The 26,559-nt window shown below is 43.9% G+C and overlaps 1 protein-coding gene across 1 annotated transcript in view; it reads right to left on the reverse strand.

Annotated features, from left to right (window-relative positions):
- Positions 1-359: 359 nt before the first annotated feature.
- LOC144266540 (deubiquitinase DESI2-like) overlaps positions 360-26,559 on the reverse strand; it is a 37,287-nt gene continuing 11,087 nt past the window's right edge. Inside the window, exons 5-6 of the mRNA XM_077819974.1 lie at positions 5,650-5,685; positions 360-602 (exon numbers count right to left, since the gene is read on the reverse strand). Of these exons, the coding sequence (XP_077676100.1) occupies positions 360-602; positions 5,650-5,685 (279 nt within the window). The remainder of the gene's footprint in view (positions 603-5,649; positions 5,686-26,559) is intronic.

The following is a 26,559-nucleotide window of genomic DNA, read 5'->3' on the forward strand; positions in this document are numbered from 1 at the left end:
GAATAAAAACAGTTCCAGCCAAGGAACTTCCCGGTATGGTTCCCCTCTAGTCCCATGCTCTCGTGCCCAGAAAGTCAACAGTTCTCTGTGAATCAAGGAGCACAGGGGGCCTTGAGAGGAGAATCCAGGTTAGCCACCACACTTGTCAGCACAATGCTATAGTTCAGCATCATTTTGCCAAGCAACAGTAGTGACAACCCTTCGAGAAGGATCAAGAGCTCGTCTTCTCATTAAAGGGGGTTTCCCTCAATGTTCGTGGGCGAAGAAAAGAGGGAGAAAGAAAGCTGCTGTAAGAGACGAAATGAGAAAGAAATAGAAGAAACCCAGAGAGCGAGAGAAGGGAGCATGTTGGGCACAGCTTAGACCCGGGTATGCCTACAGGTTCGCGAGGTGCCTGAGGCTGAGGGAGCCGCAGAAGTGGATGGGGACTCCTCATCTGTCGTGTCTCCCTGCTCTTCCTTGTGGAGGCCAAGGTTGATGTGGGTCTGCAGGGCTGCTGGGGTCAGCCACTCCCTGGGGAGGCAACTTTGGAGGAAAGGGATGCACGAGCTGAAGTAGGCTAGGCGATTCACCCAACGGGGGATCTCCTTCCCACACAGGATCTGCAGAGCAAACAGAAAAGGAACATTGTTACCAGCACCAAGGCATGTGTATCAGGAGACTGCTATAACCACCACCTCCTTCCCCCCAGTCAGTCAATGGTCTGGATTCCTCAGTGCTCAGAAGATTCCTGTTTGATTACAGGGGCTATCTTTTGAGGTTACAGCCAGCCATAAACTCAAACAATGTAAGCTTCTTCTTGGGGTGCCAAAGGCAAACTCCCAAGTGACTGGCCAGCCCAACCTGTCCCTCAATCAGCAGGTTTGGGGAAGGTGGGGAAAACTACTCCTGTCTGCTCTATCCCCTCTGTCCGCTCTCTCCTTATTTGGGGCTCGTAGATCAGAAAGCCAGTCCTGCGGGTAGCTCTCAGAACACAGTTGATACCATTTTCACTCTGTAATGCCAAAAGATTTGGACTGACATTGCCCTGAGCTTCATTAAGCTGACAGTTGGCCGTAACCAGGTGAATGGATGATTGTGAGGAACTATTCTGTCTGCTCCCCACTTTCTGTAACATTGATGCAGTCAGGTTGATTAATTTACAAAGTAGATATATGCCATAGCACCTTGAAGTCCTTTTCTTATTGTAACTCTTAGCTCCTCCATTCTTCCTTAAAATAAACTACTGAAATAGTAAAAAAACCACCAAGAACAAATCCCAGTGTCTTGTGGGTCCTACACATACCACATGCATGGCATTGTTTTGTGTATGCTCTCATGTGTACTGCCATGTTTTGTTTTGCTTTGCTAATAACCATGCAAAATCTGACATGATGGCATGGGATGGCTCAGGGGATTGTTTTCGTGACACAGACCCTTTCTCCCCTAGGACATGAGTCCAAATACATTTTTACTGAATAACAGTAGCATGTGGAACTACTTTAAAGTTTAGAGATAAGTGTATGAAACCCAGGGCACTGGTACTAAGCATCAGAGAAGTGAATACATGTCCCTTGAGTAGTTCTTTTGCTTCCAAAATTACTTGTAAACACCCAAATTATGTAGGAATCAGTAATGTTCTACATTTTCATTTTGGGGACAAATTCCTACATCAGTGACTTCCTCATGGAGTCACCACTCCCCCCAAATTTCTAAACACCACTGCCAGATCTTCTCATGGACCATATCCCTACATCATGGGTTTAAGAATAGTTAACAGGAAAGGATCTATAGTCCAGACTGATCCACAAGTCACAGTTTGAGAACCACTGAATAAGATTTTGTCAGCAGGTCACTTTAGTTCCATCCAGGATCTTAAGAAAATTCATTTTTTAAATTATATTATATAAATTTAGCCCAACACTCACCTTTGAAAAGCAAATATTTTACCCATGTATCTCCTTGAACCCTGACCAGTACCTCCAAACCTAGTACCCTTGCCTCCATTTTTGGTTGCATGCCCCTCAATCCCTTTTCCAGCCCCAGTAGCTCTGGTAACATATTACCTCCTTGGAAAATGAATATATAAAATAAGGGGCCTTTTTTTTAAGTGTGCATTTAATTCTGGGGAAAGGTGCTAGATCAAAGCTAAGAAGGAATCACAAAAATACCATTAGAACAATTAACACAGTAGTGGAGCTTTTGGAGAATTAGTGCTAGAAAAAGAGAAGCAGAAGGAAGGAGTGGTTGGAGCAGCTGTTTTGTTTGATTCCTTTCACTGAGCAGCTCAAAGAAAACTGTGGCAATTGCTCCTGCCGTTCCCTGAGTGGAAATGATGCTGAGGGCTTTTGCTTTTATTAGCTTTTTCACAGGGCAAATCAATCAAGCCAGGAGGAACTGTAAAACGTACTTAAGGACACGTGGTCATCAGGCCATCGCTCACCAAGTAGGGCAATTTATGGAGCTTGAGGGCAATGATGAAGCCTAAGATCACGTCTACACTAGGAGTGCTACAGTGGTACAGCTACAGCAGCTCTGTAGTGTAGATGTGACAGGAGGGTGTCACGGGGCAATCCAGAGAGAGACCTTTCAGGCTTTAATCACAAACCAAAACCACTCTAGGTCTCCTTTGCCACCACCATATTGTACTGTGTTTTTCCAGCAGGCTACAGCCTGCAGTGTTATTTACATACATTTACAGTCCAGAGCCAGCTTCCCCACTTTCTTCTAGGGCAGGGACCAGTACTAGCAGCAGTCAGTCTTGCCTATCTCTGCCTCCTTCAGCTCTGTCCTCTTCCCCAGCACTGCCTTCCTGTCTGCTTATCTTATCCCAGGAGCTGGGGTTGCTTCCCCCTCAATCAGACCCTCAGCTGTAGTTCTCCTCAGTGAAGTGGCACCCTCAGTCAACTACCCGCCTTCCAGTAAGGTCCCCATTAATATATACAGTACTGGTGGGGAGCGGAGCGACAGGGTGCTAAGTTAGCTCCTGACTCAGCACACCCCGTTACCAAGGGGTTTTCCATAGCCGTAGGTAATCCACCTTGTCGAGTGATGGTCGCTAGGGCAGTGGAAGAATCCTTCCATCAACCTAGCCTTGTCTACATCAGGGGCTAGGCAGGTATAACTACACTGCTCAGGGATGTGATATTTTCACACCCTGAGTGCTGTAGCTATGTCAACCTAGCTTTTAAGTGTAGACCAGGCCTGAGTAGTTCCCCTTCTGTCAGAGACACACCAGTCTGGGTCTTCACAACCACCAAAGCCATCTTGTTACTATTCCACAGTGGAATAGGAATCTCAACAAGCTAGCAAAGGGAACTTTGGGAAATCCGAACAGTGGTACAGCCTTTTCCTTAGGTCTGAGCTGCCTGCTTTGCAATGTATTGTGGCTGGAGTAGTAGTACTTACCAGTCCAGAGGTAATAGAGAAAATGAGATTAGACCAACTGAACTTAATTAAAGCTGTACAAGGAAAATGAAGAGGGAGAATTCCAATAGTATCTGAATCCCTGGAAACTCTGCCTATTGTAGCTCCCTAGGCAGAATAATCAGTTAGAAACATTACATCAGGAGAACAACTCAACTACCCTGATGGCCAGACACTGTTTCCAGCAGTGTAACCCTTTCCTGGGTGTCACACATGCCAGACAATGTGGAATACTTTTTTCTCCCCCAAGAAGGGCATTCCCTTCTGTGGAGGGCTGTGTGCAAGTCCTTTGAGACACAACAGGTAAACTGTCTTGTATCAGAAACACTAGTCTTGATTTTTCTAGGTCAAAATAAACACCCATCATGCTTTCAAAAGGTACCGACTGGCTACCCTAGGAAACTTAAAAGCTCTGTAGTGAATCCTCATCTGGATTCCTGTCAGGCTTTACAGAGTCCCTGGGAGCAGAAGTACTGAAAAGTGGATGGAATAAGGAATGCTGTCTTCTTCCAGTTTGTCTGAGGCAGGGTCGGCTCTAGGCACTAGCAAACCAAGCATGTGCTTGAGGCGGAACTTTTCAAGGGGTGGCACTCTGGCCCTTTTTTTGTGTGTGTGCGCGCTTGGGGTGGCAAAAAACCTAGAGCCGGCCCTGGTCTGAGGCTTTGAGAAGGCAGTTGAGGCTCCTAGCTGATTCTGCTAATTGGGACAGGGAGCCTTGTTGCACTAAACAAGCCCTTTAAGTTGACTGTAGAGATGCTTATTCCCCCCTCATAAAATGAAGACAGGGAGCTACGAGGGCTGGACTAGGCTGCATCAAACTGAACTCTGAAGAGGTAGCATGGGGATTCTTAGGCATCCATCTGAGAGAGAATACAGCTTGAGTAACACTAAGGTACCTCTCAAATGTGGCTCAATTTAAGGAACATTACATGAAGGCCTTGTCTACACTACCAAGTTTTGTCACCAAAACTGCCATTCGTCAACCCAAACAGTGAATGCGTACACACTGGGGGGCAACTTTTGTCGGGGACAATGTCTGGTTTTGGCAAAAAAAAATACATCCACCCTCACAAGAGATTTATGTCTTTTTCCTCTACATTTTTTTCGACAAAGTGCAAGTGTAGACACCACACTTCATTTCATTGCTTTAATTGGCCTCCAGGAGGTGTCTCACAATGCCCATCCTGACTGCTCTGATCAGCAGTTTGAACTCCACTGCCCTGCAGCCAGGTAAACAACCATCCGTCCCTCCCTCATAGAAGCCCCGGGAATTTTTGAAATTTCATTTCCTGTTGGCTCGGCATGGAGAGGCCTCATTGCATCTTCCCAGGTGACCATGGCAGGTTATAGCAGCAAACGCTCTCCTGCTTGGACCACAGCAGAGCTGTTGGATCTGCTCAGGATATGGGGAGAGGAGGCTGTACAGTCCCATCTGCGCTTGAGCCGTAGGAATTGGGATATCTACGGGCAGATTTATCGAGGCTTATGTGAAAAGGGCTATGATCAGGACATGCTGCAGTGCAGAGCGAAGATTAAGCAGCTGATGCAAGCGTACCATAAGGTGAGGGAGGCAACCCGTCGCTCCGCTGCTTCACCTAAGACCTGCAGGTTCTATAAGGAGCTGGATGCTATCCTCGGTGGTGACCCCACCTCCATCACCAAGAGCCCCATGGATACTTTGGAGGACACAAAAATGGCGGAAAGAGGACCTAACCCAGAGGAAGAAGTTATTGATGAAGAGGTGGAGTTAGATGAGGATGTGCAGCTCCCAGCAGGGTCGCCAGTGAGGCGGGCAGCCAGGAACTGTTCTCCACTACAGAGGTACCTAGCCAGTCTCAGCAGTGAGCCAGAAGCTGGAGATGAGACTTCTGGTAAGTGGCTGTGGCTTGCGTAGTGCACAGGTGGGCTCAGGGCAAAGAAATGTGGGAGGCTGTCTGGGTTTCTGTGAGCTGGACATTTCCCTGTGTAGCTAATCAATATGGTGGAACAGGGTGTTGATGCATACTGAGATCTCACGGGAATCCTCCAGAGAGATCTCGAAGAAAGTTTCCTGGAGGTACTCGGTAATCCTCTGCTTAAAGTTCCCTGGCAAAGCAGCTTTGTTCCTTCCCTCATTGTAGGAAACTTTCCAGTGCCATATGGAAATCACTTGTGCGGAGACCAAAGCGGCACACAGGCGAGCAGCATAGGGAGCAGGGCGCAAGCCACAAGCATGGAGTGGATGTACCTCATTTCCCTGCTTACCCTTAGCAGTGAGTTGTCTGCTAGAATTATCCCCATCTGTGGAAAAGTATGGGAGAATTTTAGAATTTGTTCCCTAGAATGCTGCACCATGACCCTTGCAAAGAGTGTGTGTGCTCTTTTCTCCATGTGGAGCGCCACTTCTTCCCCCCGCCAACACTCACCATGCTTTGGGTGTTCGCAGAGATGTGTACCTGGCTAGAGTCAGTGAGAAAGTGACAGCAATGTTGCAAAAGGTGTATTAATTGAAATGTTTCAATGCTGTGTGTAAATATAACAATCTCGCTTCTGTGCATTGTCCCCTGTGCTTTACCAGATGTGGCCTTCAGGAACACCCCACGCACCCCTGCCGAGCATCTCCACCAGATAAGATAGTGCCCAAGACGCAGCAAAGATGACATGTTCTGGGACATCCTGCAGTGCTCCAATTCAGAAAAAAGGGAATGAAAGGAGTGCTGGGAAGCCAAATAGCATGACAGAAAAGAGAATAATGCATTTGTTAAGGATGCTAATGAGCAGATGATTAAAGTAATGGAGGAGCAAACACAGATGCTGAAGTCCTTAATAATACAGCAGACTGAGTAGATCAGTGCTTGACCTCCACTGCAGCACATTCAGAACTCTTTTCCATGCCCTGCCAAACTCCTCCCACTCATTTCTTTCCACCTTCTGGGACTTCTTGGTTTCCTCTTCACTCCACCCCCTTGGACAACTTTCACAATGATAGCTGGACCTACACACAGCTGTGAAAGTCTGCCCTTCCCTGGTTCCTCCTTTCCCGCCAAGCATCTGTATGTTTGTGTGTGCTATTTCTTGTGCAATAAAAGAAAACTTTTATAATGGTAAATCATCTTTTTTTTGGTACAAGATGAGATTGCAGGCACTGCCAATACATGCACAGGCATTTTAATCACTTTATTATAGGAATATAAGGCCCCAAATGTCACCATTGCCCCCTAGGAAAACTACATGTAATGTAACATTAAAGCAATTAAGACAGAGAGATATGTCAAAGTGCTGCCTCAAAGCCTCCCTGCTTCAAATAGCTACTCTCTGAGCTCCTCTGACAGCCCTGGTATCTGGCTGCTCAAAATCAGTGGCCAAGGAGTCTGCCTCAGCATTCCACCCCTGAGTTCACCCTTAGCTTCACAGAGATTATGCAATGTACGGCATGCGGCTATGACCACGGGAATATTATCATCAGTAAGGTCCAACCTGCCATAAAGGCATCGCCAGCGTGCCTTTAATATGCCAAAGGCACATTCAACTGTCATCCGGCACCTACTGAGCCTGTTGTTGAACTGCTCCTTATTGCTGTCCAGGTGTCCCGTGTAAGGTTTCATGAGCCACGGCTATAAGGGGTACACAGGGTACCCCAGGATCACTATGGGCATTTCAACCCCCCGCACCTGTAATCTTCTGGTTAGGAAAGAAAGTCCCCGCTTGCAGCTTTCTGTACAGGCCTGTGATCCTGAAGATGCGTGTGTCATGCACCTTCCCAGACCACCCCACATTAATGTCAGTGATCCACATCACTGCCCACAGTGATCCACAAGTGCCTGCAACACCATGGAGAAGTACCCTTTCCTATTGATGGACTCCATTACAAGGTGGTCTAGTGCCAAAATTAGAATGTGTGTGCCATCTATCGCCTCTCCACAGTTAGGGAAACCCATTTCTCCAAAGCTGTCCACTATTTCATGCACATTTCCCAGTCATGGTCCTTCGTAGCAGGTTATGATTTATTGCCCTGCACACTTGCATTAACATAGCCCCAACGGGCGACTTCCCCATTCCAAATGGATTCGCGACTGACTAGTAGCAGTCTGGAGTTGCCAGCTTCTACACAGCGATTGCCACACGCTTCTCTACTGAGAGGGCAGCTCTCATTTTGGTGTCCTTGCACCGCAGGTCTGGGGCCAGCTCTGCGGACAGTTCCAGGAAGGTGCTTTCCGAATCCAGAAGTTCTGTAGCCACTGCTCGTCATCCCACACCTGCATGACAATATGATCCCATCATTCAGTGCTTGTTTCACGAGCCCAAAAGTGATGGTCTATCCTATGCACCTGCTTTGTGAATGCCAAAAGCAATCTAAAGTTGCTCCTATCCAGAAAGCGCAGAATGTCAGGCACCTGTGAGTCTTCCTCAGTTAGGAACTTCATGATTAACTGCACTGCCATCCACAATATCTTCATGACAGTTAACAGAGCTTAGCAGACCGGTGGGGGATCCATCCCTTCTCACAAAGATGCTGGGGTGCACAGCAAAGGGCCGCTGAAAAAATACCGTGAAAGAAAGCTGGAAGCCCATGGAGTGCTGGGAAAGAAAGTAATGCATCATAGGACATTTACCACTGTCCCAAGATGCACCGCGATCCACTCTGTCATCCCACAACACCTAGCAACAGAAGGACTGTGGGATAGGTACCCACAGTACATTGATCACATTGTCAATGATGGTGCCCCCACTGTGGACGCGATCTGCCGACAGAGGGAGCAAGTGTGAACATGAAATTGTGATTTGTATTAGGCTGACTTTTGGGTGTTTGACATCACTTTTGTTGACACAAATTGGTAGTGTAGACAGTGGCCATTTGAGAGGTACAGCTACTAGAGAAAAAATCCGAAATACACATTCCAGGAACAGGTTTTTTTGTTCATACAAAACCCCTGTGAATTGTATCCATTCATTGCTGTTGGCCCTGGACCTTCCACAGCTTCTGTATTCAATCTGAGCTATTCCTCTTGCACCACTACATTTTGGTGTCATGGGGGCTCTCACTGCTCCTACAGACATATTCAACACTGTGGGCTAGCGAGAGTAGGTACTGAGAGTCACTGCTTATCCCCATGTACGTCCTGCATCTTCCCGCATCTTCCTTCTGGATTAACGGCTCACACTAAAACCTGCACACTTCATGCATTGCCCCCATTTGAGGCAGGAAACTTCTGTAGCAGCTGTGTGTACTTACTGCTGCCACTAGGGGGCATTTTACAGTAGAGAAGGTGGCTTCCCTTTACTAGGGGTTCTTCTGGGGTGTGTGGCTAAGAGCTGCAAATGGCCCCGCTGCTGTCTGGGAAGCCAAGTGGAAACACAGTTCAGACATACAGAGCAGAAGCCAAAAGTGAGGGAGAAATGGGAACTGACAGTCTGGAATCTATTTCTGTGGAGCTTTCAAGTCCACACCAGTGCTTCAGCTCACCAATCTACAAGTTATGCAGGAAATAGAGAGGGCCTCTGAGCCCCTGAAGTCAGGCCCAATTCCCATCCTCCAACGTATTAGAGTTGAATTCATTTAAATGAAGGAAAATAGCAGAAATTTATAACATCCATCATGTGCTTAAAGCACGTTATTGCTGGCAGCCACATCCTTTACTACTGCTGGAACTGACAGCTGGGTAATCTGACCCACATATGCCAGAAATGCTACTTCACATGCAATAGGAGAGTGACAAAAAGTGTGATAAAAAACATTTGGAATAACGCAACAGGAAACTATCATCCCTAAATAGTACTATGCAGCAAACTGAATAGTTCCCTAAATATCACTGATATTTAGGTTTAGACCAATATCTCCAAATACCCCTGTGATATTTGGGATATCTAGAAATGTACTGGGGACCTAAACATGAGAATGGGGATAAGGAGGGAACACAGTTAGCAGGAAGGTGAGAGAAGAGCCACAAGAATGATTAAAGGATTAGAAAACCTGCCTTATAGTGATAGACTCAAGAAACTTAATCTACTTAGCTTAACAAAGAGAAGGTTAAGCAGGGAGTCTATTGCAGTCAATAAGTGCCTACATGAGAAACAAATATTTAATAAAGGGATCTTTAGTCTAGCAAATAAGGTATAATATGATCCAATGGCTGGAAATTGAAGCCCGACAAATTAAGCCTGGAAATACATTTTGAACAGTAAAAAGAAAAGGAGTACTTGTGGCAGTAGCTCATGAAAGCTTATGCTCAAATAAATTTGTTAGTCTCTAAGGTGCCACAAGTACTCCTTTTCTTTTTGCGGATACAGACTAACACAGCTGCTACTCTGAAACCTGTCATTTTGAACAGTGATGGTGATTAACTTTTGGAACAACTTATCGAGGTTCCTGGTGGATTCTCCATCACTGGCAATTTTTAACTCAAGACTGGAAGTGTTTCTAAAAGCTCTGCTCTAGGAATTATTGTGGGGAAGTTCTATGGCCTGGGTTATACAAGAGGGCAAACTAGATGATCACAATGCTCCATTCTGGCCTTGGAATCTATGAATCAGTGGCAAGTAACAGACCACAGGATCTTCTGCTACGTTACTGATCACAGTTTCATAGACTGAGAGAACATAGTAGAGGGATAAAACTGACTTCACTGGAGTCACCTAGCTGAGATCTAGTACCATGGACCACATTTTTTGTATAATGATCTCACCTACCTAACGTTACGTTCTCTTTTAGTGACTACAGGGAACGTCAACCTCAGCAAGATTACTATAGCATGTCAATGGACCCTTCAATGGAAAAAATAAGTCTCTGGTCCTTTCCCCTGCAGTGATACAATCTAAAGTGAAACCTGATGGCTAGAGTGGCTTGTTAATGGAAAAGAGAACTTCGCCACTGCAAGGAGGTTCTATCCTGCAAATCCCAGGAGGAATGCCTCCCTCATCTACTCTCCTCCCATCCTATCCCCTCTCATCTTACCCAACCCCCCATCCAATTTTCATATGCTCCTCCCTCTGCAGACCTCGGGCCGGCTCCAGGCACCAGCGAAGGAAGCAGGTGCCTGGGGTGGCCAATAGAAAGGGGCGGCACATCCAGGTCTTCGGCAGCGAGTCCTTCATTCCCTCCTCCTCGGCAATTCGGCGGCAGCTCAATCGGGTTTTTCTTTTCTTTTTTTTTTTTCTTCGCCGCTTGGGCGGCAGAAAAGCTGGAGCCGGCCCTGAGGAAGGAAGTCCTTGTCCTGCAAACCTTAGGACACCTGCAGCGGGATGGGACTGCAGACAACAGGAGGTCTGAGCCTTTTCAGACTCTGACAGACTTACATTGCCTTGTTGGAGGCCTAATAAACTCTCTAGATTCACTTGAGGCAAGCACATCTCAGCAGTTTTGGTGTGTATTACCTTTCAAGGATGAGAGTTTGTAAGAACAACACTGTACAATCTTCACACATTATAAAATGCAGAGTGACGGTTACACTTCTCAAACACAACTCCCAAACCATCTTAACTCTATCTCCATGCCCGGACCCTCAGAAATCAGAAACTCCTAATTCTTAATCCAACCAGTACAGAATTTCCTTTCATCAGTGACCACAAAGACTAGAAAGCTTCAACATTAAGCATATAATTGTTGCGCTGCTTCACAACCTTCTTTAGGATCATACTTAGAATGCACACAGAATTTTACAAATTTCTGATTAGACAAACAACACAGTGAAGGCAGTCATTTCCCACACCTCATTAAGGGTCTGATCCAAAGCTTCATGAAGTCAATGTGAGTCTTCCCAAGGGCTTTGACTCAGACTCTAAGGGCAGAATCCTGCAAGGAGCTGAAGGTATTCAGTACATTGTAGATGGCTCTCATCAAGCCCTCAGAACCAGGCCTTGTGATTCAATGTGGCAACCAGTTCTACAGATGCCAGAAGACACAGACTGGCAGGTCTCCTTTTACAAACTTCATATGCCAGATTATGCTATTGTGCAAACGTGTGAAAAGAAAGAGAGTTACTATGTTGACAACGCAGCACAATTAGCATTTGGGCATTCATAGATTAAATTTTAGAATCAATGCTCTGTGGTGCATGCTTTTAATGCTCTGCATGCAAAGAAGGGAAGATGGTAGCCTCGCATCTCTATGAAGGCAGAGTTACGGGAGCCTGGGTACCTTGTGGAGAAGTGCAACTTGAACTCCGTACTTCCTGGTTGTCTAACATGAGGTTTGTTTGTTTTAAACAACATTCCTGAAAGGTAACATGCACTCAAGCATGAAACCATAACTTGAGATGTAGCGAAAAACAACTTCACATAAGAACTGCCATAATGGGTCAGACTAATGTCCATCTAGCCCAGTATCCTATCTCTGACAGCAGCCAAATCCAGAGCTTCAGGGGAAGTGTATAGAACAGGGCAATTTTTGAGAGATCCATCCCATCTTCCCCTCTGCTTCTGGCAGAGGTTTAGGGTCACCTCAAACACAGAATTATGTCCCTGATTAGCTTAGCTAATACCCATTGATGGACCTATCCTCCATGAACTTATCTAGTTCTTTTTTGAACTCAGTTATACTTTTGGTCTTCACAACATCCCCTGGCAATGAGTTCTATAGGTCAATTGTGCACTGTGTGGAAAAAGTATTTCCTTTTGTTTCTACAATAGAACCTCAAAGTTACAAATACCTTGGGGAATGGAAGTTGTTTGTAACTGAATAAAACGTGTTGGTTGTTGTTTCAAAAGTTTACAGATGAACATTGACTTAATACAGCTTTGAAACTTTACAGTGCAGAAGAAAAATGCTGCTTTTGACCATCTTAATTTAAATGAAACAAGCACAGAAACAGTTTCCTTACCTTGTCAAATCTTTTTTTTAAACTTTCCCTTTTATTTTTTTTAGTAGTTTACATTTAACACAGTACTGAACTGTATTTGTTTCTTTTTTTGGTCTCTGCTGCTGCCTGATTGCATTTTTTTGGTTCCAAATGAGGTGTGTGGTTGACAGGTCAGTTTGTAACTCTGGTGTTTGTAATCTGAGGTTCTTCTGTATTAAACCTGCTGCTTATTAATTTCATTGGGTGATCTTTGGTTTTTGTTTGTGGGGAAAAGCAAATAAAACTTCTCTATTCACTTTTTCCATCTCATTTATGATTTTATATATCTATCATATTTCCTCTCCTTTGTCTCTTTTCTAAACTGAACAGCCCTAACCTTCTGAGTCTCTCAACATATGGAAGCTGTTCCATACCCTGGATCATCTTTGTTACCCTTCTCTGAACCATTTTCAGTTCCATTATATTCTTTTAGATATGGGGTGACCAGAACCAGACACACTAAACCATGGATTTATACTATGGCGCATGAGATTTTTGGTCTTATTTTCTGTCACTTTCCAAATAGCTCCTAACATTTTGTTAGCCTTTTTGACCACTGCTGCGCGTTGAACTGACGTTTTCAGAGAAGTATTCATGACGTCTCCAAGATCTCTTTCCTGAGTGATAACAGCTAATTTAGAGCCCATCATTATATATTGCTATTTTTTCCAAAGTGCACAACTTTGCATTTATCAATGTTGAATTTAATCTTCCATTTTGTTGCCAAGTCACCCAATTTTGTGAGATCCCACTACAACTCTGCACAGTCAGCTTTGGACTTAACTATCTTGAATAATTTTGAATATGCAAGCGCTGCCATTTCACTGGCAAATCCCTTTTCCAGATCATTAAATAATATGTTGAACAGTACAGGTCCCAGCACAGACCCTTGCAGGACCTTGCTGTTTACCTCCCTCCATTGTGAAAACTGACCATTTACTTCTGGCCTTTGTTTCCTAACTTTTAACTAGTTACTGGTCCATGAGAAGACCTTCCCTGTTATCCCATGAATGCTTAGTTTCCTTAAAAGCCTTAGTAAAGTTTTCACGTTGGAATTAATTGTTTAGACTAAATTTGTTTTATAGTTACCGTGTAAAAACTTGAACTTACACCCCAGGGAGTGTAACTAGCCTGCATAGATCAACAAAATAGACTGAGTGGCAACATACCATAAAGCTCAGGCCAGACTGCATTCCGTGTGCATGCACTAAAGGAGCAGTACTGTGAATGGCCTTCATCTCACAGTGTAGAGAACAGCTGAGACTAGTAAATGAGTATGAATGGACTCAGTAGTTAACTTGTTTTCAGGGAATTGATATCCTAAGGCCAGTGGGGAAAGGGGTGAGAAGCTTTAAAATCAGCGCAAGCAGGGCTGCCCAGATGCCCAGATTCCCCTGTGCAATCACTTTCTGGTCCACCCTGGGTGTGACATGGTCCTCATGGAGATTCTCCCTAGAATCCCAGTCACTTTCCTCATGTAAAGTGAAACAAGCCCTCTGCACTGTCAAAATGAACCTGGAAAGGAGGTTGCAAAAGGGAAAGAGCAGGAAGAAATGATGGGTCTGCCAAACCATCACTCATACTCCCTCTGCCTACTTGCAGGAACATGGCAGTTGCATCTCTATGTCCCCGTGCTAGAGGATATAGCTGCATGTACATAGGAATCCATGAGCAGAGAAGTTATGAGACAGGAAAAAAAAATCAGGGTCAAATGAAACAGCTGGTTCTAGGGCTGTGGGTGAGGAAGTGCTACTTCAGCCCAGCCAACCAGGGCTCCAGTTGAGATGCTCAAAGGCTGAGAGTCTGGACTACAGGCCATCTTGATGAACAAAACAAGGAGTCAGATTCACCAATGGTATCAACCTGTTCAGCTGTAAACCAAGCCTGCCATGTGAAGATGTTCCCCTGTGTGAAAGTCATTGAGACTAGGATTTAAGTACAGCAAGAAGATTCAGGATGACAAGATAGGTAACAAGTGGCCTAATAACAGAAGGCCCTCTAGGGAAGACTGAGTATAATTAAGACTGGGACTACTGGTGACACTTAGAATAATGGTTATCATACCAAATGGATGAATAACTGTAATTCACTCAAGCTATTGCAAGGGCACACAGAGGAATTCTTCTTTCGCAGCAGGGTGTTCCTGCCAGGCCAATGGCTCAGAACAGCCACAACTCAGAGTTTCACCCCTTGGAGTGTGGATTCCATGCTGAACATGTCTTCTAGACCAATCCCATTGTGTGTTGTGATGAGCTTCTTCCCTGAAGGGTTGACTCTGACACTCCAGTTTTTCTTTTCCCAGCTGCTCTTCTCTAACAACTATACAGAAGCAACAGGTTGGTGGAGTGGCGGGAGGCAGGGAAAGATCAGAGGTAGAATCCAGCAGCTCTTGGGGGCGGGTAGAATTGCTCCCAAACAAGACTCCCAATCCTGCAAAAACTAACTGCCACACCTAGATAATTTGCTTACTCTTCTGACACTTCTTACTTATCAACTGGCTTCTGTTATAAGTCGGCTGGGCAGAATTTGATTTTTTTATACATGTAATTTCGGTGGTTATTATCAGTGTTTATATTTAAGCATTTTCTTCTATTTTTATGGTTTTAAATTTTCGCAGTTGTGGGAAATTATGGGGGGTCCAAACAATAGAGGCTCAGGCCATAAATTATTTAATGAATGTAGTTATTGAGATTCAAAAAGTTAAAGCTTTACAGCCATTGAAACAGAAATTGTCAACATCACATGTCAAAATATACAAAATAAATATCCTTAAATCAAACTAAGAACTCAAGCAGCATTTTTCTTATTTTGCCTATCTGTAAATTTCAATTATCATCAACGGAAATATTTTTGTGCCTGTGTTTATGGTAAAATTGACATTTTCTGATAAAAATCTAGTCCTTCCAAGCTTAGTTATAAGGATTAGGTTTTTCCTTGCCATCTAGAGCTGTGCAAAAGAGGAATATGTTTTCATGCCATTGCACATACAAAAATGTCATGCTGCTATGACCAGGAAAATTCAGGCCAGATCCTGAGCTGGTGAAAATTGACATAGTTCCTCTGACTACAGTGGGATTATGCCAATTTATGACAGTTGAGAACATGTGCCTTTGTTTTTAATGAGATACTGCAAATTTCATATAATTTGCTGGACAATAGGACCACTTTAAAATGGAAATGTAAGGGGTTTGTGTTCTTAATTCAAATTTCTTACCCACAAGTGCGGACAGATGGGGACTGAGGCTGGACCAAGAGTGAGCACAGGCAATTATAAGAACGGCCATACTAGGTCAAACCAATGGTCCATCTAGCCCAAAATCCTTCCTCGAATAATGGGAGTACCAAAGCTTCAGGAGGAGTGTACAGAACAGGGCCATTTTGGAAAGTTCTACCTGTCTTCCCCTACCAGCTTCTGGCACTTAGAGGTTTAGGGATGCCGCAAACATGGGGTTACATGCTTGACCATTTTGGCTAACAGCCATTGATGGACCTATCCTCCATGAACTTATCTAATTCTTTTTTGAACTCTGTTATATTTTCGGCCATCACAACATCCCCTGGCAACACGTTCCACAGGTTAATGATGCATTGGGTGAAAAAAGTACTTCCTTTTGTTTGTATTAAACCCGCTGCCTGTTAATTTCATTGGATGACTCCTGAGTTTTGTATTGTGGAAAAGGGCAAATAAAACTTCTCTATTCACTTTTTCCATATCATTCACAGTTTTATATACCTCTGTCATATCCCCTCCCCCCCTTAATCATCTCTTTTATAAGAGGTCTGCTACTAGGGTCCTTGATTTCAAAAGGGCAAATTAAAAAAAATTAAAGGAATTAGTTAGGGAAGCGGACTAGACTGAAGAACTCAAGTTTCTGAATGTGGAGGAGGCTTGGAATTACTTTAAGTCAAAGTTGAGGAAACTATCAGAAGCCTGCATCACAAGCAAGGGGGAAAATTTGTAGAGAAGGGTCCAGACCAAACTGGATGAACAAGCATCTCAAATAGGTTATTAAGAGAAAGCAGAAAGTCTATAAGGAATAGAAGAAAGGATGGATCAGCAAGGAAAGCTACCTCTTGGAGGTCAGAAAGTGTAGAGGAAAAGTGAGAATTGCCAAAAGCCAAGGAGAGTTGGACCTTGCAAAGAAAATTAAAACCAATAGTAAGAGATTCCTTAGCCAACTAAATAAAAAGAAAACAAGGAAAGAAGAAGTGGGACCGCTAAGCACGGAGGATCAGGTGAAGATTAAAGATAATCTAGGCACTGCCAAACACCTAAATGAATATTTTCCCTTTTTTTAATAAGGGTAATGAGGAGCTTGGGGGCACGGGCAGCATGACTAATGACAACGAGGTTATGGAAGCAGAAATCATCACATCTGAGGTGGAAGCCAAACATAAACATCTTAATGGAAACAGATCAGGGAACCCAGATAATCTCCATCCAAGAATGTTAAAGGAACTGGCACATGAAATTGCCACCCCCAATAGCAAAGGATTTTTAATGAATATATAAACTTGTGGGGGAGGTCATACCCTATGACTGGAGAATTGAAAAATATATTTAAGAAAGGAAAAAATAGTGACTGGGAAACTACAGACCCATGAGTTTGATCTTAATTGCAAGCAAGGACTTAGAACAAATTTTGAAAGAGAGAGTAGTTAAATCCATAGAGGTAAATGGTAATCAGGATAAAATACAATAGGGTTTTACAAAAGGTAGATTGTGGCAGACCAACATAATCTCTTTCTTTGAGAAGATAACCAATTTTCTACAAAGAAAATGTAGTAGATCTAATCTACCTTGATTTCAGGAAGGCATTTGATGCAGTTCCACATGGGAAATTATTAGTTAAATAGGAAAAGATAGGAATTAATATGAGAATTGAAAGGTGGATAAGGATCTGGTTAAACGGGAGATTACAAAAGGTCATACTGCAAGGTGAGCGGTCAGCCTGGAGGGAGGTTATGAGTGGAGTTCCTCAAGGATAGGTCTTGGGACTGGTCATATTTAACACTTCCATTAACGACCTTGGCACATAAAAGTAGCTGTGTGCTAATACAATTTGCAGATAACACAACATTGGGAGGTACTGCTAATACAGAGGAGAACCATAATATCATACAAGATTTGGATGACCTTGAAAACTGTAGTAAAAGAGCTAGGAAGAAAAGTGCAGGTCATGCACTTAGGGATTAACTACAAGACTTTTTTGCTATAAACTGGAGATGTATCAGTTAGCAGCAACAGAGAGGGAGAAAGATCTGGGTGTATTGGTTGATCACAGGATGACTATGAGCTGCCAATGTGATGTTACCATGAAAAAGGCTAATACAATCCTGGGATACATCAGGCAAGGTATTTTCAGCAGAGACAGGGAAGTGTTAGTACCATTATCCAGGCACTGGTGAGACCTCATCTGAAATTCTGTGTGCAATTCATGTTTAGGAAAGATGATTTCACACTGGAACAGGTGCAGAGAAAGGCTTTTAGGATGGTCAGAGGTACGAAGAACCTACTTCACAAGAGGAGACTTAATGATCTTAGCTTGTTTAGCCTAACAAAATGAAGGCTGAGGGGAGATACGGTTGCTCTCTAGAAATGCGTCAGAGGGAAAAACACCAGGACGGGAGACAAGGAGTACTTGTGGTGGCACCTTAGAGACTAACCAATGTATCTGAGCATAAGCTTTCGTGAGCTACAGCTCACTTCATCGGATGCATGTAGTGGAAAATACGGTGGGGAGATTTATATACACAGAGAACATGAAACAATGGGTGTTACCATACACACTGTAACGAGAGTGATCAGGTAAGGTGAGCTATTACCAGCAGGAGAGTGGGGGGGAACCTTTTGTAGTGATAATCAAGGTGGGCCATTTCCAGCAGTTGACAAGAACGTCACTCGATTACAGACCTAAAAGTGGCAATTCTTCAACAAAAAAACTTCAAAAACAGACTCCAACGAGAGACTGCTGAATTGGAATTAATTTGCAAACTGGATATAATTAACGTAGGCTTGAATAGAGACTGGGAATGGATGGGTCATTACACAAAGTTAAACTATTTCCCCATGTTTATTCCCACCCCCACTGTTCCTCAGACGTTCTTGTCAACTGCTGGAAATGGCCCACCTTGATTATCACTACAAAAGGTTCCCCCCCCCCCGACCCCTGCTGGTAATAGCTCACCTTACCTGATCACTCTCGTTACAGTGTGTATGGTAACACCCATTCTTTCATGTTCTCTGTGTATATAAATCTCCCCACTGTATTTTCCACTGAATGCATCCGATGAAGTGAGCTATAGCTCACGAAAGCTTATGCTCAAATACATTTGTTAGTCTCTAAGGTGCCACAAGTCCTTCTTTTCTTTTTGCAGATACAGACTAACACGGCTGCTACTCTGAAACCAGGAAGGAAGAGGAGTTATTTAAGTTAAGGACCAAAACTGACACGAACAAATGGATATAAACTGTCTATCCATAAGTTTGGGCTTGAACTTAGACAAAGGTTTCTAACCGTCAGAGGAGTGAAGTTCTGGAAAAATCTTCCAAGGGGAGAAGTGGGGACAAAATAATTAACTTATTTTAAGACTGAGTTTAATAAATTTATGGAGGAGATGGCATGATGAGATTGCATACAGTGGCATATGGCCCATCCACAACTGCTATTAGCGAATATCCCCAATGGCAAGAGATAGGACACTAGATGGGGAGGGTTCCAAGTTACTACAGAGAATTTTTTCCCAGGTGTCTGGCTGGCAGGTCTTGCCTACATGCTCAGGGTCTAACTAATCATCATATTTGGGGTAGGGAAGGAATTTTCTCTCAGGGTCAGCTTGGCAGAGATATTGGGGGAATTTCAACTTCCTCTGCACCATGGGGCACGAGTCACTTGCTGGTTTGCACTAGAGTAAATGGTGGATTCTCTGTAACTTGAAGTATTTAAATCAAGATTTGAGAACTTCAGTAACTCAGCCAGAGGTTATGGGCCTATTACAGGAGTGAGTGGCTAAGGTTTTGTGGCCTGCGATGTGCAGGTCTAACCAGGTGATCATCATAGTCCATTCTGGCCCTCATGTCTATGACTAAATTGAACAGCTCTAATCTTTTTAGTCTCTCCTTGTACGTCAGCTGATCCATACCCTTAATCATCTTTGTTGCCCTCTCTGAACCATTTATCTGTTAATCATTTTCATTGAGCTGAGAGAATCATTCAGTGCAGCCAAGAGTGTAAAGATTAGTGATGAAAGAATAATCTTTTAGACTTTTATATAGCATATTTCATCCCAAGGAATTCTAAAATGCTTCATAAACTTAAACTGATAGTAGAAGCTATTCCTAGAAATCTGCTCATTTCACTGCTTTACTGTGGCCAGACCTGAAATAAAACAGCTGCTGTATTCAACAGAAAAACTACACAACCTTATGGCAGGAAATAAAGAAAAATCACCTCCAATTGAAACTGCAGGAGGAATTTATGGATACAGAATGTCATTATTAATGAGCTTCTGTGGAATGCTGTAAATCACATAACAGGCATCTTAAGACTCCTTAATCCCCATTCCACCAGGGCTTCAATTACATAGGGCACAAACCTGTCCAGCATGACTCTATCAACCAGTGACAGACCTATACCCCCCTCCCTGCCACACACCACCACCTATTAATAGAGAGACCTTTGCCCAGAATTACAGGGTGGGGTGGGGTACAAAATCTTGTATCCTATCTGGATATGGCTCCACCTGAAAATCATGTAGCATCTGGAATCGCCAGATACTTCCCAGAGACAAGGTAAGTGTGGGAATATCTTTTATTGGACCACCCTCTGTTGGCGAGAGAGACAAGCTTTCCAGCTACATAGAGGAAACCTGCACAACACTTTAAAAGACGAGCCTGGGAGCTTAAATTCATAACTTTGCTAGACACTAAAACTCATGGTCTTAATACAGACACTGAATGTATGGTTTATAATAACAATCTGTAACCCACTAACCCCACTTTCTGTGCTATGATTACACGGGTGTTAATGAGCCATTTCACCTTGAATGGTCCCTTAGAATATGTGATAACTGCTTATGCTAAACTATCTGTTCAACCTTGTACTTAGCTGTGACGCTCGGAGTACCTTTCCCAGACCTGAAGAAGAGCTCTGTGTAGCTCAAAAGCTTGTCCCTCTTACCAACAGAAGTTGTAATATCTTTTATTGGACCCTCATCCATCTTGTTTCTCTCATATGCTGGAACTGACATGGCTACAACACTGCATACAGACTCCTCCTACTAAGATTCCATTTGCATGCTTTCATCAGGTATGCCTGCCCAAGCTGGCTCCATCTGCCCCCAGAATCTTGATAATCTTAACATGCTACCAGCCACTAGCAGCACCCTATCCACTAGACTGCTAGCTTAACTCCTGCATGCTAACACTCACATTAGCCCTCAGGTTGCAATACCCTGCATAATCCCTCATTCACACTCCATTTGCCATTATCTTAGCAATTTCAAAGTAAGCGTTGCCAAGGATGACAACCCCAAATCATTTGGGGTTTGGATGTTTACCAAAGTTCAGAGAACCCAACTGCCTTTGTGAGCTTCTGGGCTAACCCTCATAGCAGGATGCTCTGAGTGAGGTGATGCTGAATCTGTTGAACCAGAACACAAAAAAGATTTTTAGCTACGAAGCTCAGTGGTAACTGGTTCTGACAAGCTTGGAATCTCACCATACAGTTCAGCCCTAGTAAGGACATGGAACTATTTTACTGAAGATTGAACTAAACCAGCTCAGGGGCTTAGGAGTCTCTCTCTTTGTTCTTCTGGCAGCCAACTAAGGCTATCTAATAAAAAATATATACTTTGCCCCTTACAGCACCTGTCATCAGAGGATCTGATGCACTTTGCAGATAATTAAGCCTCACACTATGCCCATGAAAGAGGGAAGTATTAGCATCACCATTTTACAGATGAGAAAACGGAGACACAGAGGCAAACTTTAGCAAACTTGTCCACTGTCGCACAGTGAGTCAGCGGCAGAGGAAATAGAACACGGGAATCCTAGCTCACAATTTCCCGTTCTAACTGCTGACCTCATACACACTTTCCTTCCATTCCTGTTGGTGTTGGTAGCTGCCAGCAAGCCGGTCTTTGATCTATGGGCAACCACAGACCTAGCTGGGGCTGAGAAGTGTGCTAGCCGGACTAAATAGGAGAAGCAATTAAGTTCCTTTTATGGAATAAGACAGATAAAACAAAAGAAGCTACCACCCAAAGGCTGGCGGATAAGCAGCCAAGCTTTTGCATGCTTCTTTAAATCAGACCTCTGAACTCTAGGTATTGTCTCATTACCAATTAATAGTGAGAATCCAGAGTCTGCATGAGCCAGTAGCTATGGCCCCAAGCATGTCTGAGCAACCTTCGTCTTGTGACATTGTGAGAACTGCCTAGTAGGACACAAGTTTCTTCAGTCACCTTCCTTTTATTCTCCCCAAGAAGACACTCCTCATCCATGAGATTTTCATCACTCTCAACCCTTTAAAAAACAAAAAACAAAACAAAAAAAAAGTAACTATTGCCACTACTCTTAGTCCCAGAGCTTTGGTCACCAAAGTGGGCACTATGTTCACCATCCCTAGAACCAGCTCCATAAACCCATGACCCACCAACCAAAGTATCTTTCTAAATTCCCTCTCCATGATCCTGTCCAACTCCAGAGTCATCAGGCATCAGCAGAGAACTAATTCCTCAATACCATTCCCCACTGCCCATTTAGGAAACTACTCTTTGGCTCCACTTCCTGATCCAATTTGGGTGTGAGGGAGCTGTGATCACATGATGAAGAATTTCAGATAGGGAGGGGAGGATTAACACTGCCATAGACTGTTGAGAGGGGCCAAGGCATACATGGGAAGGAAATGGATGCTTTCCACATCCCCACACTACTTTTCCATTTGGCCAATTTTGGAACAAAGCAAAGCAGCTCTTTGGTCTACTGGTTCCTAGATTTCCAAAGAAATCCAATAGAGACAGAAGAGGGAGCATTTGGAAACTTTCAGAGGAGCATACTGGAATTTTTGCTAAGGATAGAGTCAGGAAGTGCAACACCACTGTAGTCTGTGAAGGTGCATGAATTTGTCCCAACATGCTCAGATAATCAGTTCAGCCTCAAGGTGCTAATCCAAACCAAACTTCTGAACCTTGCCAGGTTCCACTTAATCATTCCACTAGCCCACGCTGTAATGATGCTTGACAGATGGGGAACCTACTGGCTTGTGAGTGGAGGAATAAAGGAGGAAAAAGGCAGCAGCAGGTGCAAAAGGAAGGAAAAAACAAGCATGGTAAGAAGGGAATCTGGCACTGGGATGATACTGCTTCCCACAAGTGATTTTTACCAATCAAATCTAGATAGTTTTAGAAATATAGAGACTTCAAAAGAATAATCGCATGGGAGTTTGAACCAAATGTGCTAACTTCAGGATCATTTTCAGTCTCTTTAAATAGTCTCTCTAGGTTTAAAAAAAAATTATGTGATAATTTAGGAGGCGATTTGGGATGCTTAACTCTCACCTCAGCATCCCAGAGAGCTCTTTCAGAACAAGTTTCTCAACCACGCAGCTGAATTCTGCTATCATTGATTTAAGCAGAATTATTGCCCATTCACACAGGCATATGTGAGCAGCGTTTGGCCCAATAGCTATCAGGGATTCTCTGTCTGTGCCCCAGGAGACCTGACCTGGTTGCATTGACTGATTCAGCCTTTTCCTGCTTGTCCCCATTATTTAAAAAAAGCAGCAGCAGGAGGGTTTCAGAGCAACTGTAAGACAGATAAATAACTCCAGGCTGGGAGGCTGCTACAAGATGCAGAAGGTTGTGACCTTTTCTGTGGCACTTCAGATAAATTACGCACACAAATCAGAAAGAAAATCATTCCCCTTTCAAGAGCAGGGAGCAAAGAACCAATACGTGAACCGAGCACTGGCCCTTCTGTCACCGCAGCCCTGCAGTGTACTTCCAACATAAATACCCTTTAAAATTAAAACCAGTTTGTGGTTCTCAATCCAGTACCTAATTATATGGACATCAGCTTGAGGATGTATCATCAAAAGGGAGAGTTTGGAGCAGTCATGCATGATCTGTCATAGGGATCACAGAGCACACTTTTGTACAGTTTAAGACTTGCCTCTGCCCTAGAAGAATTTGAAAGGGAACCAGGTTATTAACAATAATGTTGCAGTTTGCTTGCACATTCACATCTGAAAATCTCTGCTGGAGGCTGCCACATTCACTAATTTCCCACTCCCTTCCCAGATGAACCATGAAGGTACCACTAGGGGCAGCTAGGTGGGATCTGGATTGCAGCTAGAATCATTTAGATGCCTAATATGCGGGTGCAGTCCAGTAGTTAGACATGTAAATGACTATTAGGATATAGATATTCAGGCCTGTCTGTAAAGGCCTATACTCTAAGAATGTAGGTGTATTCTTACCGCTTGGCTAGTTATAGAGGTATAAAAGAAAGAATCAAAATCACTGTCTGCCGGTGTAAGGTCCTTCTCTTACTATGACAGTCTGAGGCCCTGTGCTTAGGCTAAATCTTTGGCTAAGCAGCAGAGGCAGCCATACGCTGGGAAGCGAATGGTCACATCCTCACATTCCAAACTAGTCACATTGAAATAAGGTGCTATTGGGCTGTTAGGAATACAATCCTGTCCTGATAATGCCTATCGCCTCCAGAGAAAGAGAAGTGCCTAGAAGATGTAAAAGGAAACTTAGTTTGATAGCATCCTGTCTGGCAAGAACTCACTTATCAATAGCTGGGATGTGAAATCCTCATTTCTTTGTTGTTCTATCACTGTAGTCCCCATTTCCCTATTGTTTGTCTGTATAATCTCTGTCTGGTTCTGTGATTGTTTCTGTCTGCTGTATAATTAATTTTGCTGGGTGTAAACTAATTAAGGTGGTGGGATATAAGTGGTTAGTTAATCATGTTACAATATGTTAGGATTGATTAGGTAAATTTCAGTAAAATGATTGGTTAAGGTATGGCTAAGCAGAACTCAAGTTTTACTATATAGTCTGCAGTCAATCAGGAAGTGGGGGAGGTGCGGGGGGAGAATGGGAACAGGGAATGGGGGTGGGGAAATTGGAATCATGTCCTGCTAAGGGCAGGAATGGGAACAGGGCCACAGGTAAGGCTCTGTGGTGTCAGAGCTGGGAAGGGGGACACTAAGGAAGGAAACTGGAATCATGCTTGCTGGAAGTTCACCCCAATAAACATTGAATTGTTTGCACCTTTGGACTTCGGGTATTGTTGCTCTCTGTTCATGCGAGAAGGACCAGGGAAGTAAGTGGGTGAAGGAATAAACCCCCTAACATCGACATCAACTGCATCCACAGTTATTTGCATCCACCAACAACCGTGGGCATGAAAAGGCAAGGCAAGCCAAGCTGAGGCCTTGTTAAAAGTAAATCTGTCCTACTGTAATAAGAGAGGTTGAAATCAACACACATACCACCTTTCTCTCTCAACTATCGAGTGTTCAGAAACTGGATCCAAATCTGAATGTGGTAGCTCAAGCCCATCTCAGATTGTAACTGGGTTTCTGTCTGAGGGACCCCAATCAATCAGCTGAGCCCAAACAATGGGAAGAGTGGGTGTTTTATTAAGATGGGACTCAGAACCTAACCCATCCTCCATGGGGAGAACAGAGCTCCTACTCCTTTCTGTCCTCTCTCTGTGGCAACATGACCTCTGTCTGCTTAACGTGCCATGGAGTCTGCCTTCAGTCCACGTGACCAGATGGTAGCCTCCAAACTTCCAGCCAATCAGCCAACTGAGTAACATCTGTATGGACGCTAATTAACAGGGCCACAGCCAAATGAGGAAATTAAGAAGGCCAGACACAGTCAGCTAGCACGTGGCTGTCCATCTCACCCAACCGTGTTTGTGAAAACTAATATTAACTCTTACATTGCCAACTGGCTTTTAGGCTGTCTCAGCTCACTCCTTCTGGATAAGATAGTTCTTTCCCTAGCTTCATAGTTCTACCCCTGATTTTGTCTGCACAGAGAGCACCACAGGCTGTGATCTCATCAAATATCCCAAGTAGTATTGGCCTGACAGATAGTAATAATAGAAGCAGTAGTAATATCTAGCTCTTATCATAAGTAGATCTCAAAGTGCCAGTCAAAGGAGGTCAGTATCATTATTCCCATTGTATACATGTGGAAATGGAGGCATAGAGCAGTGAAGAGACTTCCCTAAGGTCACCCAGCAAGTCAGCAGCAGCACCAAGAATAGAACCAAGGTCTCCAGAATCCCAGTCTAATGTACTATCCATTAGGCCACACTGCCTCCAAGGAATGCCAAGCTGCTGTAGGAAGTGGCATTGATGATTCAGTAGGTAGCACTCTTCCCTCCATGTCAGAAGTGAGTCAATGCCAAGAGCGGTGTAAAGGCACAGTACTCCTGAAAGTGCCATCTCTTGGATGAGAGGTATCAAGAGAGGTCCTGACCACATGCACCCACTTGAGCTCCCTGGGGATTTTTTGCATGGGGCTGTGTGTTCAACCTGGTGTCCCTAGTCAAATCCCAGTTTGATCAAGTAATTACATTCTGCTGACCTAAATCCCCACATCAATTTTCTTCTTGTCTATTCTTCTTTACTTCCAGTCCTTCACTTTTGCATAATGTAGCTATGCATTATTAAATAGATGCTGTGGTCTGCCTCAGATGAAGAAGAGCCTCTGTGGGGGTGGGGCTGGATAAGAACAGAAGGGGAGAGGGATGGATGAAGCAAAAGGGGTAAGTTGGAGGGTACATAGTCTCAAAGGAGTGAGGGGACAGAAGCCAGGGGATAGGGGCTTGAATAAGGGGAGGAGAGCTGGAGGCAAGGTGCAGTAGGAGCATAGAAGGAGAGTGGGTGGAGATTTGGGGGTGAATAAGAGCAGAAGGGTGAGAGTTGGGGTGTGATAGATAGCAGTACGGTGGAAAGAGACAGGCTGGGGGCATAAGGGTCTATAATACCTAGATTACATACCCCTTCAGAACCTAAAATTGAACCCAGGAGTCCTGAGTCTCTGGCTGACAGCAGACAATTTAATGTCTGTGACACCTACTGGCAAAGCGTGTTTCTCTGCCACCCTCCACTGACTGGTCTATACAGAAGATAACAGCCTACTACTGCTACTAGTTACTGCCTTTTGCTGTGAATGCAAAGATCCAAACCCTGCTGATGACTCCCGTGGGTGGTCAGTATGGTTCCACATGATAGAATTAGTTTTTTCAGTTTGTTTGTTTAATTATTAAACTTTAATAGGAAGTTACATTAAAACCCGCATAAAAAGA

The sequence above is a fragment of the Eretmochelys imbricata genome, chromosome 6, assembly GCF_965152235.1.
Source record: "Eretmochelys imbricata isolate rEreImb1 chromosome 6, rEreImb1.hap1, whole genome shotgun sequence".
NCBI lineage: Eukaryota > Metazoa > Chordata > Testudines > Cheloniidae > Eretmochelys > Eretmochelys imbricata.